At 40.6% G+C, this 15,842-nt stretch overlaps 2 protein-coding genes across 2 annotated transcripts; one reads left to right on the forward strand and one right to left on the reverse strand.

Moving 5' to 3' along the window:
• Window positions 1-18: 18 nt before the first annotated feature.
• LOC138611173 (ras-related protein Rab-11B-like) lies at window positions 19-5,781 on the forward strand. The gene is made up of 5 exons (XM_069684148.1): window positions 19-223; window positions 2,337-2,532; window positions 3,082-3,275; window positions 4,020-4,100; window positions 5,042-5,781. The coding sequence occupies exons 1-5, from the start codon at window positions 184-186 to the stop codon at window positions 5,185-5,187; spliced, it is 657 nt and encodes a 218-aa protein (XP_069540249.1). The 5' UTR covers window positions 19-183; the 3' UTR covers window positions 5,188-5,781.
• Window positions 5,782-7,765: 1,984 nt separating this feature from the next.
• On the reverse strand, window positions 7,766-11,991 carry LOC138611172 (E3 ubiquitin-protein ligase MARCHF2-like). The gene is made up of 5 exons (XM_069684146.1): window positions 11,722-11,991; window positions 10,372-10,678; window positions 10,083-10,278; window positions 9,093-9,302; window positions 7,766-8,351 (listed from the first exon to the last, which is right to left on the reverse strand). The coding sequence occupies exons 2-5, from the start codon at window positions 10,554-10,556 to the stop codon at window positions 8,196-8,198; spliced, it is 747 nt and encodes a 248-aa protein (XP_069540247.1). The 5' UTR covers window positions 10,557-10,678; window positions 11,722-11,991; the 3' UTR covers window positions 7,766-8,195.
• Between the last annotated feature and the right edge of the window lie 3,851 nt (window positions 11,992-15,842).

Raw genomic sequence — 15,842 nt, forward strand, 5'->3', positions numbered from 1 at the left:
CAGAGTTTGGAGCTCTGCTCTTCTGCGGCCAGCAGCAGCAGCTCGCCCTGACAGCCCAAACTGGCGCAGAGTCTCAGCTCAAACCTGAATCGTTATTCTTTTTCTGATATATAACAACAATTCAGAGTCAGACTTTCTACACATCCTGTTCCGGAGACAAGCGCTGGAGCGGCCTCGTCTAGAATGGGGAACCGAGACGATGAATACGATTTCTTGTTCAAAGGTAAAAAAAAAAAAAGAAAAAAAAAAAAAAAGATGACTGCATTCCCCCTTTACTCACCGACGAGGCTTTGCTTTATTAATAGCTCTTAATCTCTCATTGTGTCATATTCTGTGTTCAGATATCTGCATTTTAAACAGGAAACAGACTCTTGTTTTGTCAGAAACTGCCCGGATGATAATCGGTTGATGTTATTACAACATAATGCTGTCATTGTAACATTACAACGCCTGCCGCTATATTTATAGGTGAAGGATGCAACACCCTATCCGCGCGCAGCCTTTGTGTTCAACTTTCATAGAGCAGGATTGTTTTCAGTTTGCTTATTTATTGATTTACATCTGATGTTTTCTGCTCATCCCACCTCATGAGGTTGACTGAAGGCCTGTGAGCCTCTTCCTCTCCTGATCAATCAGATTCATCCTCACATCAGGGTTGTAACTCTGCCAGCTTTTATTATCACTGCTTTCAACTTTGTGTCTTAGCCGTTTTATGATGGTTAATAGGCCTGATAGGAGCGGTACCAGACTCAGGTCCATGTTTATCTTTAGTGGGATCCAGAATGGCTCCCTTTGATCCTGATATCAGCTCCTGTGCCACATTAACATCCTGGGCCTGCAGAAGCCAAAAGGCCATTTAGATGTAACAAAGTATCCTCTGTGGGATGAATGGGGCATCTGCCGGAGGCTCTCTCTCTCTCTCCCCCCTTTCTCCCTCCCTCCCTCCCTCTCTGGACGAGCCATCGTCTGTGTACCCGGCCGAAACAGGAAGGGCAAGGCGGCCTGAAACTGTCGATTCAGGTTTTGATGAAGCCTGTTATCAGCTTCCTGCAGCCCGGACCAGCGCGATGTCGACAGGGGGACAGAGTTCGGGTCTATTTCCTTTCGCGGAGGGAGGGAGAACGAGAGAGAGAAAACAAAAGGGCTCCACCTCTGCTGCTGTGCTGAGAACAGCAGCCAGAACCTCCTGATACCATATCAATCACTTTCCTCTGATGTCTCATGAGACACAAAAAGGCCTCTTAATCAATGCATTTATACTAAGGACGCTAAAAAGTTACTCACAGCCATAGCTGGTTCTCCAGTGTGTAGTTAATAGTTCTTCCAGATGTTTTCAGTATAAAGCTCACATATTTATTCTGACCATTTTGGTGTTACCCTTCTATTTTTAGTAGACTGAAAGTTTTAAATTAAGTTTGACAAACAAAACTGACATCAGGTTACAGATTTAATTGACCAAATTTCACAACTCAAAGGGTGTTTTGGCTTTTAATTTGAAAGGTCAAGTGTGTACAGTCTATTAAAGATGCAGGGTGAAAAGTAAAACTATCCTTTAATCAGTTTGGGAAATGAGTTCTTGGAAAATCTTCCCCTGCATCCCCATTATTGTACTTGTTTATGGCTCTGCAGAGGCCCTTCGTCAAATAAAGCATCTCTTTATTTAATGGAAAATCCTTCAGGCGTATTTAATGGCATAAATTAAATAACCGGCCCTCTTCATGGTCTTGGGTGCATTGCTATGCGAGTGCTTCTCAACAGTGACAACCAAAACAAGCTGTTGTGCAGTTCAGCGAAAACGATGGTTGATTTATCAGTAAGGAGAGAAGGACACTATGAGACACATGAATTATCAAACGATACATCACACGTTGTGTTCACAGTCTGTTGTTGCTCTTTTGTCACTCTGTCACACATTGAATTTGATGTATTGAAAAGCCGTTCTGTTATCTTTTTGATGAATGGTGCTTTGAATTTATCCAAAAAGACAACTCCTTTGTTTCATTCAGACTCCAAACAAAAGATTTTCATTAAGATCTGTCGCGATTTTAAGATGAACAGGAACAATGTCAACCATCCGAGCATTTTATATTGACTAAATCTTGTATTATATAATATATTACACTCTTACTTTAGAGGAGAAATATGTTTTTTCATATCCCATAAATCAAGTCCCTGTAGTTTTGTTGAATCCAGCGTTTAGAGGCACTACTTTATACTACATCAACATTTCTTGCATCTATTAATACAAACAGCTCATCCCTCCCTCTCCCATCACGCATACAAACACACCTGTCTCATATTTTACCCCCTCTCTCTCCTTCTCTTTCTCTCCACAGTTGTGTTAATCGGGGACTCGGGCGTAGGGAAGAGCAACCTGCTCTCTCGATTCACGAGGAATGAGTTCAACCTAGAGAGCAAGAGCACCATCGGGGTGGAGTTCGCCACGCGCAGCATCCAGGTGGACGGCAAGACGATAAAGGCTCAGATCTGGGATACAGCAGGGCAGGAGCGCTACAGAGCCATCACCTCGGCGTGAGTCTGTCACCTGAAATCCCCTCAGTGTGGGGAAATACTACAGCAACAGGACTCCTTATCATTTAGACTGGATCACTGTAAATGAGGCAGATGTTCTATATGATTTAGTCACAGAGTTAGATGGTCCTTTTGATCAATGAATAGCCTGGGTGCTGCTTAACAGGACTTCAAACAGTTAGATTCATTCAGCTTATTAAGTTAGACACTAGAATTGTGCATCTGCTAAAAGTAAAACATGTTGAGTTTAAAAAGAAAGTAAACTCTTACTTTGAAATTTGAAATCACAGCTTTAAAGCAGCTTGTCTACAGGCTGAATGAAACTCCCCTGAATTTTCTTCCTGATATAAAACAATATATCAAGCAACATTTAGTAATGCATACAGGAAATATAGTTCACTAACCACTGTATACTCTCAGTTTGTAAGTGTAAAATCCACAGTAAGACACTGGCCTTCAACATAAGTGCAATAGTATTTCAGAAAATGATTCTTAAGACTTAAACCAGACAAAGTGTTACCTTCTGTGTGTCTTGGTGTCGTGTCACAGATACTACAGAGGAGCAGTCGGAGCGCTCTTAGTGTATGACATAGCCAAACACCTGACCTATGAGAATGTGGAGCGCTGGCTCAAGGAGCTGAGGGACCACGCCGACAACAACATCGTCATCATGCTGGTGGGGAACAAGAGCGACCTGCGTCACCTCCGGGCCGTGCCCACGGACGAGGCCCGCGCCTTTGCAGGTACTGACTAACACAGGACACAGGACAGGTTAAAACAGCGGAGAAAGAGGAACTTTTATTTTTTTGCATTTTTGTTAATTTTTAATATATTTTTGTATTATTAAACTGAAAATATGATATGTTTTATCATTGATTTTTAATTTTAGACATTTGTTAATATTAACATCAATCCAAGTAACAAGTTGCCTGAACTGCTCTACCTGAAACCCAACGTCATCACAGAAACATTAACTGTGTCTGTTTGCTTTTCCAAAAGGGGGCAAGAAAAGAATATGTAAAAAAAATGTAAATTTAAAGCTCCTGTGAGGAGTTTTTCACTGGTTATGAAACAGGCTGAAATTAATTCTGATGACTCTGTATGACCTAGAAAAGCAAACCAGACCATCAGAGACAGGATTGATTATTTCTATATAGTTATTTTTAATGCCTGCTGGCGGGAGGGGGCAGGTGTGAGACGAAGTAATGAACTGCACGCTGCCTTTGTTTACATTTTCCAGGGCAAAAATTAAAGTGAGTGACACTTATGACTGGTAAAGAAGCAGGATGAGATTTTTTGTTAAAAAACACCACTTAAGCATGTATAGGGCAAGATCAGCAAAGAGATAAGAGGTAGGGCTTTGTCCACAGGGGGCGCCAAAATCAACACAAACCGAAAGTTCCTCACAGGAGCTTTAATTTGTGTGTGTGTTTAAAATTAATAGTGTGCTCCTGTCGATGTTAATAAAGTTTTTTTCTTCCCCTCAGAGAAGAACAACCTGTCATTCATAGAAACTTCAGCCTTGGACTCAACAAATGTTGAAGAAGCCTTCAAGAATATCCTTACAGGTATGCTCATAAAAAGAGGTGGCCCATCAGAACTACACTGTCCGTAATAAACTTGAATGATAAAACAATAAAAGTACTTTTAGACTGCATTTCTCGCATACAAAACATTCCTAAACATTGGTTTAAAGACATACCATTACAATGTTATTGTAGCTGAAAGGATGTTGCTTAAGATTTCACAGCTTAAAAGTTCAGACACAAACATCTGTGTGCTAAGAGCTGATAGAATACACTTGAAGTCTGATTTAAAACTAGTTGCTGATATAAACAGAGAGAAATAAAATTTAAACAGTATAAAAAAAACAGTCATGACAGTATGGAATCAAATAACGGTCAAAAAGATTTTGAGCTTGCAAAATAATGTTCACAGTATTTCAAGTTTCATGTGCATGTAAAAAAATTAGTATCTAAATTTGTGAATGCATAAAAAAACTAATTCCACATACACAAATAGTTTCTACAGCAACAAAAGCCTTTTATACATTTGCAAATTCTGTGAGCACAAAATAGTTCTATACCTGCAAATCTTTTTTACAAATTAACAAACTAAATAGGATTTTTTTTTTACTCATTCACAAATGTACATACCTGCATGCAAACATTTTTCACACAAAATGTGAAATGCAGGCCTTGAAATTGAGCTCAAAATCTTTTTGACCTTTATTTGACTCCATATGACCGGTAACTTAACTGAACCTTACTTGTGTAACTTCCTGTTACTGTGGGAAGTTTTATTTGTCTTGTGTAAAAGTGTAACTGAAGTATCACCTTGTAAAATATCTAAGCCCTGTTTTCACCTCTGGGTTTCAGTATGACTGTGGGAGCTCCTCTAACATGTTTGTGCCGCTGTGCCCATGTAGGCTGATAGCTGCAACCAGAATTTAGGGTAAGTTTGGGATAAAAAGGTCTGATCTGTTTCTGTTCCATCTTCTCCAACACAGAAATCTACCGCATCGTGTCGCAGAAACAGATTGCCGAGCGGTCCGCCCACGATGAGTCCCCCGGAAACAACGTGGTGGACATCAGCGTGCCACCCACCACGGACGGCCAGAGGGGGAGCAAACTGCAGTGCTGTCAGAACCTGTAACCCGCTGCAACCGTCGCTCCTCCACCTGGGTCCATTATTAATTGAAATCCACAGTGTTGGTTTGCTTCCATCCAGCCTGGGGCGCAATATTGTCTGAATCTGCACTTTTTCGATCAGTGGAGTCAGCTCTGTTGTGCCACAAACGATCAATCCCAGAAAGAGAGAGAGAAGTGTGTGAACAGATTTCAAGTTATAATCAGACCCAGGTACAACCTGCTACACGCCATTAAAACAGGACTGATGGTACCAGGTAACCAGCTACCACAGTGACCTATGATAGAGTAGCAGATTAGCTTTGCCTGAGACCTTGTTAGCTTAAACATTTCCCTGGTAGACGGTTAAAGCCACGTGTATGAGGCCGGGGTCTGAGTCCTGCCTGTTTCAGTCGTACCAGCAGTCCTGTTTTTGGGTTTCCTCCTCCTCCTCCTCCTCCTCCTCCTCCTCCTCTTCCAGTCATCATCTCAAAGTGGTTGTGACGCTGCTGATGCTTATTTCATTTTGTGTAAAATATATTCTTTTTTTTGTTTTGATTTTGATAGCTTGTCTGCTCACATACATTATATTAATGCCATGAAATTAAATTTTACAATATTATGTTGCCGTGGTCGTTTTTTGCCCAACAACAAAAATCCTTCTGTCTGATTGGTGACTCCCCCCTGGATCATGCGACACTAACTGGATTGTTTGGGGGAGAAGCTGCATTGTATTGTTGTTGAAGGTTAAGATTAAGCTAATTTAGTCACAACTTTGCTACAATTTTGTCTACTTTACTACAATAAAGGTAAAATATACACAGATCAGTCCGGTCTTCTGCAGGATAATGCACCCTGCCAAATGAAAACATGGTTCAGGAATGGTTTGAGGAACATGACAACGAGTTCAAGGTGTTGACTCCCCAGATCTCAATCCAATCGAGCATCTGTGGGATGTGCTGGACAAACAAGTCAGTCCATGGAGGCCCCACCTCGCCACTTACAGGACTTAAAGGATCTGCTGCTAACTTCTTGGTGGCAGATACCTCAGCACACCTTCAGAGGTCTAGTGGAGTCCATGCCTCGACGGGTCAGGGCTGTTTTGGTGGCAAAAGGGGGACCTACACAATATTACACAATATTAGGCAGGTGGTCATAATGTTATGGCTGATGGGTGTATCTGTCCTTAGGGCTACTGGTTCCTGATCTAGGTGTCGGGTCTCGCCGAAGGGTAGCAGGATCATTTGGTGGAGATGAAAGTTGTGCCACAAGTTTGTAAGTAAAACAGAATTTTTGCTTTTTGTGTGAAAAATTGGAAAATGATCTCTTTAGGTCAAGAATAGTTCATTTAATGAAAGCAACAGAGAAGCTTAAAGGGAAAGCCATTCTAAGATGGAGCTGGTAACGACTCATTAAATGTGACAGGGGGGCAGACATGGCTCTTTTGTAAGGCGCTGAAAGCCTAAAACGATGGGTAACAATGTGTTGTTTTTTATAAATATGTGTTTTAATGTAATTCATCTACAAAATAACGGACTATTGTTGTGGTGTAGGGGACTTTACCCCCTGAAATGAAGCAGGACAGAAGTATAAAACACACTAAAATGGAAAGCAAATACCTGATGTTGTACTGTAAATAGGTTATTGTAAATGACTGTAAATGACTGTTAAAGGGCTCCCAGAACAAAATCCTCTATGGAAAACACTTATTTACACAACACAGAGTCATCTCAGGGCATGACCTCCACAGAGATTGATTATGAGATGAGCTAGATTTCCAAAGACCACATGAAGATCATTAGAAGCCGGAACACCTCAAACCAGCAGACACATGACGGTTCACATTGATTTAGTCCAGGAGTCCCTCGTGTTTTATTGCACAATAACCCAACTTTTTCAGGGGATGCAGCAGGAAGACTACAATGACACAAAATACTTTGTTTAGCATACGCTGCTTACACTGATTGACATCTCAGAACACATTTGTCTTTTGCACCTTCACAGAGTACCAGCCTGCTCTGATACTGCTCTGTGGTTTTATGAAGGACAGAAGTAATCTCACTAATCAGAACACTGTCATCTCTTCTACTTAAAGTTGCATCTCTTGTGATGTGGGATGTAGGACTACTGGTCGTTGCTAGGCAGCTCATCGATGAATGGTGCATTTACACGTGGAGCAGGGCTATAATGCACTTTTCTGACAATAGTAGAGACATCATCCAATTAGAATGTAAACACTTCTCCACACCTTCAACGCCGTCTCCTTTAAAATACTGTGCTGCCGTTTAACGGCTGCAGCTGGTGTTATCCCATATATTACAGTCTGCACTGACCCCGTGAGCAGTGTGATAAATACATGACGCCTTAGCTGTTGTCTAAACAGGAAAATGATTTCCACTGTTCACACAGCAATGAGAAAGCTTCACCTGGTAACTTTAACAGAGTTCAAATTATAGACAAGAATGTTGGTGTGAGCGACTGTCGCCCTCATGTTGTCAATAAAGATTATTCACAGATAGACTTTGTCATGTTTCTGGATTATTATCCTCTGCCGGGCTATTGGCTGCCCATTGTTCAAAAACAGCTAAATACATTGTGAAGGGAATTATAGGTAGTGAGTATGTTTCATATTATACTGTAGTAGCATGCTGTATCAGTTATATCCTGCTACATTAGCTTGTGTCTTAGTATACCAGAAGTCTGTGGCACGGACACACAGTTGAGCTGGTTAGTCCATTATCCATGTGTTCAGTCGTCACACGTCCCAGCGCTCGCTGTCCGCTCACAACTCGGTGTTTCAACATCAACCGTGACTCCGGGATGAGTTCCTCCCGAAACCACTTTAGGTGGTCGGCCAATACCGTCGTAGTTTACATCAAGTGCTTCGATAAAAGAAAGAAGGAGGGAGGGAGCAGCTCTCTCCCCTCAGAATGGTCCTTATGAAGTGCAAAAGTTCATTAATATGATTAATTTTGTTTTTTAGAGAGTGCTTCAGTGGGCTTTATTTTAAATATTCCTCTCGGCACTGCTCTGCACTCATACGATGGTCTCGTCAGTCATTTTCTTGGTCGACTTGGTCGGCACAGAACGCTGGGTGGTGTGCGCCCCTTTCATGTCGGGCATGAGCAGGCGCACTTTCTGATTGGTCCTCCTCCACTCCGAGTACAACTGACAGTGATACCGAAACGACACCTGAGATTAGGATGAGAGATGAGTGGGAGGGGGCGGGACAGGAGGAAAACAATCATCAGTACAACCGAGAGCAAGATATTTGAGGCAGAGTAGTACGGATGCTGGACAGGAGCAATCTGCTGACTGAAGCTGCTGCATGGCTGACGCTCACAAGCTGCGAGCTAAAGAGGAAATCTTTGTCATTTCTGAAGTTTCTTTTTCATTTAATTAAAGTGTTAGGGCTCTGCAGAAGGCATCAGCTTTACAATACATCCTATTTTTAAAGAACATGTCTAAGTTAGAGAAAAGAGGCTTATTATTACTTAAGAGTAAAAGCCTGCTTATTGAGTTATGTGTGTGTGCATGCATGAATAATCGAGCTACATTTCAAACAAATGACAGCTCTGTGCCGGAGATTATCAAGTTACACATTCTCCCACGTCAGTCGACTTTGTTCAAGGTCATATTGACCAAAAACAGTCAAATAAATTCTATTATAAAATCGTAACTCAACAATAACATACAGCAGAACATAAATCTGTGGGTCTGGTTGTCTTTGTACTATGTCTGTTCACATTGTTTTCCAAATCCATGTGGAACAGTAGGATATTAAAACAAACTTGTGGGTGTAAAGAGAGAGCAACCTTCACTGTGTGCCAGCACCTGAACAGAAGTACATGAAGAACAGAAAATATGTTTTATTTAAAAAATAAAAAAGCCTGTATCAGTTAGAGAACAATTACTGAGGAGATGCATTAGTACCAGTGTCCAGAGGATGTAAATGGTGAAGAGGGCGATGGTGAGGGCGATGAGGCCCACAGCCTCCAGTCTGCTCTTCAGCTGCAGGTGGTCCTGGGCTCCCCTCAGACACAGCCAGCCAGAGATGGCTGCCAGCGGCGTGATGAGCAGGAAGCAGGCCATGTCGCACAGAAGCGTGCGTTTCTCACTGCGAGGGCCGGGGTCCTTCAGCCACTGAGGACAAAGAAGAGGTCATAGGTTAAACTTATATCAAACTCATAACCCATCAGCTATCGGCTCTGGGAGTGACGGCCCAGTTCTGTGGGCTTCCGCAGTAGAGAGCAGTTATTTGGAAAAACAATGAAGGGTTTTTAGGAACAAGACTTCCTTTTCTTTGCAGCTGTCATTGTTTACAGCCCGACAACAAACTTATAAAGGAGGAAGAAGAAGAATTGAGTTAGTGTGGAGAGACCACAGGATTGTTAGCTGCACTTACATGTGGATGCCTGATAATAGAGATGAATAAAAAGCAGACAGTCTTCTGATTCGGCGTTACTGCCTCTTTTACTTTCCACACAGACTTTTTACTTGCATAAAACCAAAGCCTGCGAAAATACAAGTAAACAATACTACCTGGTCCACAAAATTGAAGCAAGAACCCTTATTTGATTGACATCCTTTTTTGCACAAACTAGAACAACATGAATCTGCCAAGTAAAAGATAATTAACAAGGTGTGAGTTTCCTGCATAACCAATATGAATTTGACACATGAATAGAGAGCTCTTATTACAAGGTCAGGCAAACCTCTCATTAATATCAGCTAATCATCTCACACCATGAAGATGCTTCCTCTTGGCACACACTTTAAAAGGTTTAAATGAGGCTTTCAGAAGTACTTTTGTCAGCGCAAAGGAAAAGACAAATTAGCTCGCTTTGCTTTAGACTAATCAGTCATTTTGCTCATTTCACCTCTTTTTGTCCAAACAAAGAAGACAATAAATCTTTCTCTAACCTGTGTGAGTGGCTGTGGTCGTCGTTCAATAGTGAATTCTGTGTGACAGAGTTCACAGTAGCTGGTGTTGGAGGAGGACAGCCACTTCTCCAAGCAGCTCTTGTGCACTTTACCCAGGGTACCAGTGCAGTCGCAGGGTGACAGCAGAGTCTCCCCTCCGGCTCCCTCATGGCAAATCCGACACATGCCCACATCGCTGCAGAGAAGACAACAAAGTGATGAACAACCAAAGAACAATGCAATTACATTATATTCATAAGTGCCCTGTGTGAGTTCCTCCCCCTCTTACCTCTGCAAGCTCACTGCTTTGACAACGGTGGAGAGTGGGCGGCCATCTTTAGCCGTCACCTTGGCAATGTACTGGGCCTGTGTGGTGGAATCAGACTCCTCCGAATCTTTGGAGGCATCAGATTCGGCATTCCCGGAGTAATCACAAAGGGAGCCGGGTAGGTGGCAGCACCCTGATGAAGACATGTCTTAGCGGAGGGTGACAGTGACTAAGACGACGGTGGAGGCGTCTTCAAAGAAAAGTCTGAACCAAAATCTGATGTCCCACTCTTCTTCTCTCCCTCCTCTGCCCACCTACAGAACAAATCCTGGTGGATTATGACAAGAAGAGGAACAGGAGACAATGATTACTTGAATTGACAACATATGTTTCTTTACAGGTTTTAGTGATACCAAGATTGTTGACATTCTTTCTTAAGGGGTAAACAAACTAAGTACTAGCTCTACATCTCACAAGGGCTGGAAATACATTCAGTTTGTTTTCATCAAATAAACAAGACACACGTCTTTTAAAAAGCCCCGAAGCAAAGCAAAATTCCTGATTAACCGAATGAGTCCATCAGTACAAAGGCATGTTGTGAAGCTTGAGCCCTACAGCTATTAGTTAAAAATTGAGATGTCACAGCTGTTAAGAATGCCAAATATGTCCTGCTGCAGAGAAATATGTGGAAAACCTGAGGTTTTATTGGAGCCATAAAAAATGCATTTAATAGTTTTAAGTATTTAATTCAATGGAAGTGTTCAACACCTTTGATTAAATGAGGTTGATAAAGCTTCAATAAACCGTGTTGGGGAGCAAATACAGCATGCAGCACATTGAAGCCCTCCAGACTTTCCCCCAATATACACCTATGATACAGTCTTAACTTACTTGATAAAAGCATTATAATAAATTATAAGTACGAAAATGTATGTGTGTGTTTGGAGCCAGACAATAAAAGCAGAACAAGTCGAACTAGGAAAACGTCATTTAACCTACTGTATTATTATTTTTCATAACCGTCGAGCTTAACACTGTTTCAGCTCAGTACAGAGCAGGAAAATACATCCTCATTCTGTCAGACTGTGTGAGGACTGTCAACATAGCATTACATCGTCTACTACTGTTACTACTAATGGTTCATCGAGGATGAACAGTTTTTCACCGCTAATTTCGGCCGATACGTACATTATTGACACTGTATCATAAATGTAATATTACAAGCACCAACAAAGGCAACATTTACCTCAACACAACAAAACCACGTTAATGTAGGTGAACTGTTGTGCACCAACAAGCCGACATATCATGTTTGTGTATAAAAAGCTGGTGAACAAGGTGAAAAACAGACGTTAGCGTAAATTTACTCACCCGACGACGGCCTCCCTTTTCTCGTCTGGCCTTGGCCTTGGCCCTGCGCTTACCAGACACAGGCTAGCTCAGCTAACCGGACAGCCTTAGCTACAAACTATGACATTGACATCTAACCAAAATATGGCGATTAAAGGGGATACAAAAGACGGCCACATGCGCTGCGTCCCCTCCATGGCCTGTAGTGTATCTCCCTCGGGTGATTTTGTTCGAAAGGATGAGAGGAAACGGCTGTGTCTGCCAGGATTACCAGGCACAGCTAATGTGGCTAACAGGCTAGCAACGGGCAAGCCTACTTCAGCATCCCTCAGCTGTGCACTGGTCATGTGACTCAATGCTGCCTTCAAAGCCATTAGTAATTTTGAAATAACGGACACATTACTCCCTCGTCTCATTTATTACAGTATAAAATTCGAGTAAGCTAGAACGCTTGTAAGAAATTTTGGTAATTCTGTATGGCCAGATGTGTTGTTTACGTAGTCAGTAAATAGGTAGTCCAACTATAATGAAAATGATGTATGCAATCACTTGCTATGTCCAATGGTTCCATTTAAATACAGGATATCTTAACACATAAAATAACCCTAAGCACAACAGCTGTCATAAAACTACCTGTTATATATCACTACTTTACTTACTCCTAACGTTTTGTTGGAGGTCAGAAATGACAAGTACCGCCTCCGAACGTTAGAAGAGAAGTTTACGAGCATTCTTGAACGCATCACAAGGCACAAACAATAGCAATAAGAACGTGAGATCGTGCCTGTTGTGGAAGACTTTTGCTCATATGTTTCAGACTATTTTTCCTGCCAATGTTTGTTTGATTTCAAGAAGGAAACGACCATTATTATTCGTGGATAAAAAATTTTTAGTAAGTTATGTAAAAATTATACCGCTAGGTGGCAGCATTAAGCAGGCCCTCTCAGGGAGTGCAGAGGGGACTGACTGACAATTATTCCACGGTTTAGGCCCAAGGAACTGAAAGGCAGCGAAATAGTGTTTTAAGATATTTATTGAAAAACAAATCCACAAGTCTAATATTAATTAGAGTCACTAGAAATTAGCACAATGTCAAAATACAAAAACTACAGTTGAATGTTAAAGATAACTTGCAATGAGTGCAACATTTTTGGGTATGCCATTTTGAGGAATCTCTGGTTTAAGCTACAATAGTGGTGTAAAGTTACTTTGTAACAACTTCATCAAAATGCTGCTTACATGCTACTCCATCAGTGATAATAATATATTGCATAATATAGCCTTGTACGAGGCTAGTCTTCTACTTTTACTTTTGATACCCTGAGTAAATTGTGATCATAATTCATTTTGACTTTGGCATAACAAACATTTTGAAAGCAGCACTTCTTATAATAGTGTTCCTACTAATAGTGTTGCTACTTTTGTAATTGACCTGAATACTTTATACATGATCCACCACTGGGTTAAAGGTGGGTTACAGGCAGAGCAACAAATTCACAAAATTATGTCACTGGTTGAAAACAAAATCTAAAATTACAGATACAAAGACGGTAACTACACACTTCTACCAGGCCTGGTTGAATTCCTGGACACATGCTGATATTTAAAGTGTTCTCATATCAGATGATAGTTTCGTAAAATACTAAAAAATTGCAGTGCTCCATTAATGTATCATATTTAATATCCGAAAGCGCTTTAAGATACTGTCTGTCTTCCATATATACTTTATTGTGAAAAAAACAAGTAATAATCAGCAAATATATCAGCTTGTTGACTTACTGAGTGAGCTACATCTTGTGTTGATATTACGGAATTGGATGTTGATTAACCTGGTCAATGACTTCAGTAAAATTTCCCTTTTTAGGGTAAGCCTCAAAAAGCAAAGTCATTGACATTAAACCCTCAAAAGCAAACATTTCTAACTGCACGCTTGACCTAGATCTTGACCCACTAATGCAACGCTGCACGGGTCTATTTTGGTCAGCCCTTTGTCATGCAGTCACGGGGTCACTTTTGGGCCTGAGCTGAATATTTTATTAACAGATGTTGCAAGATAATATTCCAAAAAAAATTATGCATGATAGAGAAATAATCAAGCTTGTGATACTTTGACGACTTTGAAAATTGACCCCCTTGTGAGTTCTAAAATGTTCCTTTAGTGTGACCTAAAATATTAACCTCCACAGGTAATTTTTAACTATTAGTTAAACAACAGCTAATTTTGACATCTAACCCTGCCTTTCCCCCTGACCTGTCTTTTCCTTTTATTACCTTTGAACCCAAATACTGATTTAAAAAAAGAAGAGGAGGGGGTCTAGTCATGGTAAATGTAATCTGAGTACATTACTGAAAACAGGGATCATCATACACACACACATACGCACGACCCAGAGCGTGTTTCTCGTTAGCTATCCCAACCGTCTGTTTGGTCAAAGTCCAACAAAGATCATGAGACACTACCTCTCCGCATGTGTGGGATATCATGAGACATGTGTAAGTGGACTTTAACACTGACGGACACACAAATGTGCTCACGGTTCATTCACTCATCAAACATTTTGGATGTTTGAGTAGTAAGATACCATTTACAAATGTGAGAAAAAAGAACAGTATTTCTGAAATATTTAGCAGTAAATTCAGTTGATTGGTTGTATGATACAATACAAAACAGTTTTGTATGATACAGTATGGTATGATAAGGAATAATTTGATACGGTACGGTATGATACGATACAATATGACACCATACCATGCCATTGCATATGGTATGATACAGTATGATACGATATGAGGTATGAGACAATATGATATAATACAGTATGGCATAATACAATTTGATACGATATGGTATGACAAGGTATGATACGATACAATATGATACGGTATATTACGATATTACGCGGTATGATAGGATACAATATGATACCATACAATACCATACCATATGAGACGACATGATATAATACGGTATGACACAATACACTTTGATACGATACAGTATGATACAATACGATATGGTATGATGAGGTACTATTCAATACCTGATTGATATCGAAGGTTTCCTGATATTGATTGTGTTAGTTTCTTGCTCATGATTCATTATTGCTGTCACAAAGGAGTATCTGAGGCTGAAGGTCTGGAACTGTGTGAATGACATAGCAGACATTCATCAAATTGTGACAATGTGTTTGTCACTAAAGTCATTCACGTTGTTTGACATCATTGTCGTTGAGCAGAGATGTCAGTCTGCTGCTGCTGCTGCAGGCATTTCATCAGGCAGTTAATGTGCATTGTGTAACAAGTATTTAACATGTAAGCTGATGATAGACACCACAGCATTTAAAAACTTAAATAAAGCATTATTTACTGCAGATCATTAATGATCTGATTACTTTCTTTTTAATTAGAAAAGTGTTCTTAAAAATGAAAATTCAAACAACAAACATAAATGTACATGAAATGAATACACATAAACTCAATACACTTTTAGTTCATATATTTAATTTCTCTTTCTTCCATTTGCAAAGTCACGCACAGCAGCCTCCATGTTCATTATCTCTGTCACATGTGCAGGGTTGCTGCCAATTGTAAATTCAAATCACTAAAAACCAATTAAATAAAATGAGACTCAAATAAAAAGTGGATTTATGGTAGTTATATTACACAACAAATGATTACAGATGTATGGGTCAAATTGTGTATAGAATAAAGTGTTGAACTGGGCAGCTTTTACATAATATTAGCATTCACACAGTTTATGGTATTTTCAGTCCCCCAGAGAGAAATTGAGGGAAATGAGACTGACTGACACAGAGAGGCAGATTGTTGAATACAGGCAGGTTGCATAACTTATCCACAGCGTTTGGCTTTCAATAACAGAATAACTCAGTTGGTGCAGTTCCATCTCGTGATCCTTTAAGCTGTCAGCCAGAGTCCTCACGAGCTCCGGTGGAAGGTAATAATTCAGTTTCTCTCATTTTCCACTCATGCCTGTCCCTTGGAGAAGGACACTTACTGAACTGTGCTGCCTTTCTGAAATGGCCTACTGTTCAATATAGGGAACTGACCACTAAACACCCCTAACGCCTGTCAATATGATCAAATGTGCTGGACTCATGGAGTTAATGGGCCTTGGCTCTTTT

This window comes from Semicossyphus pulcher, unplaced genomic scaffold (genome assembly GCF_022749685.1).
Source record: "Semicossyphus pulcher isolate SPU_LCO1_2020_fin unplaced genomic scaffold, fSemPul1.0.p SCAF_7, whole genome shotgun sequence".
NCBI lineage: Eukaryota > Metazoa > Chordata > Actinopteri > Labriformes > Labridae > Semicossyphus > Semicossyphus pulcher.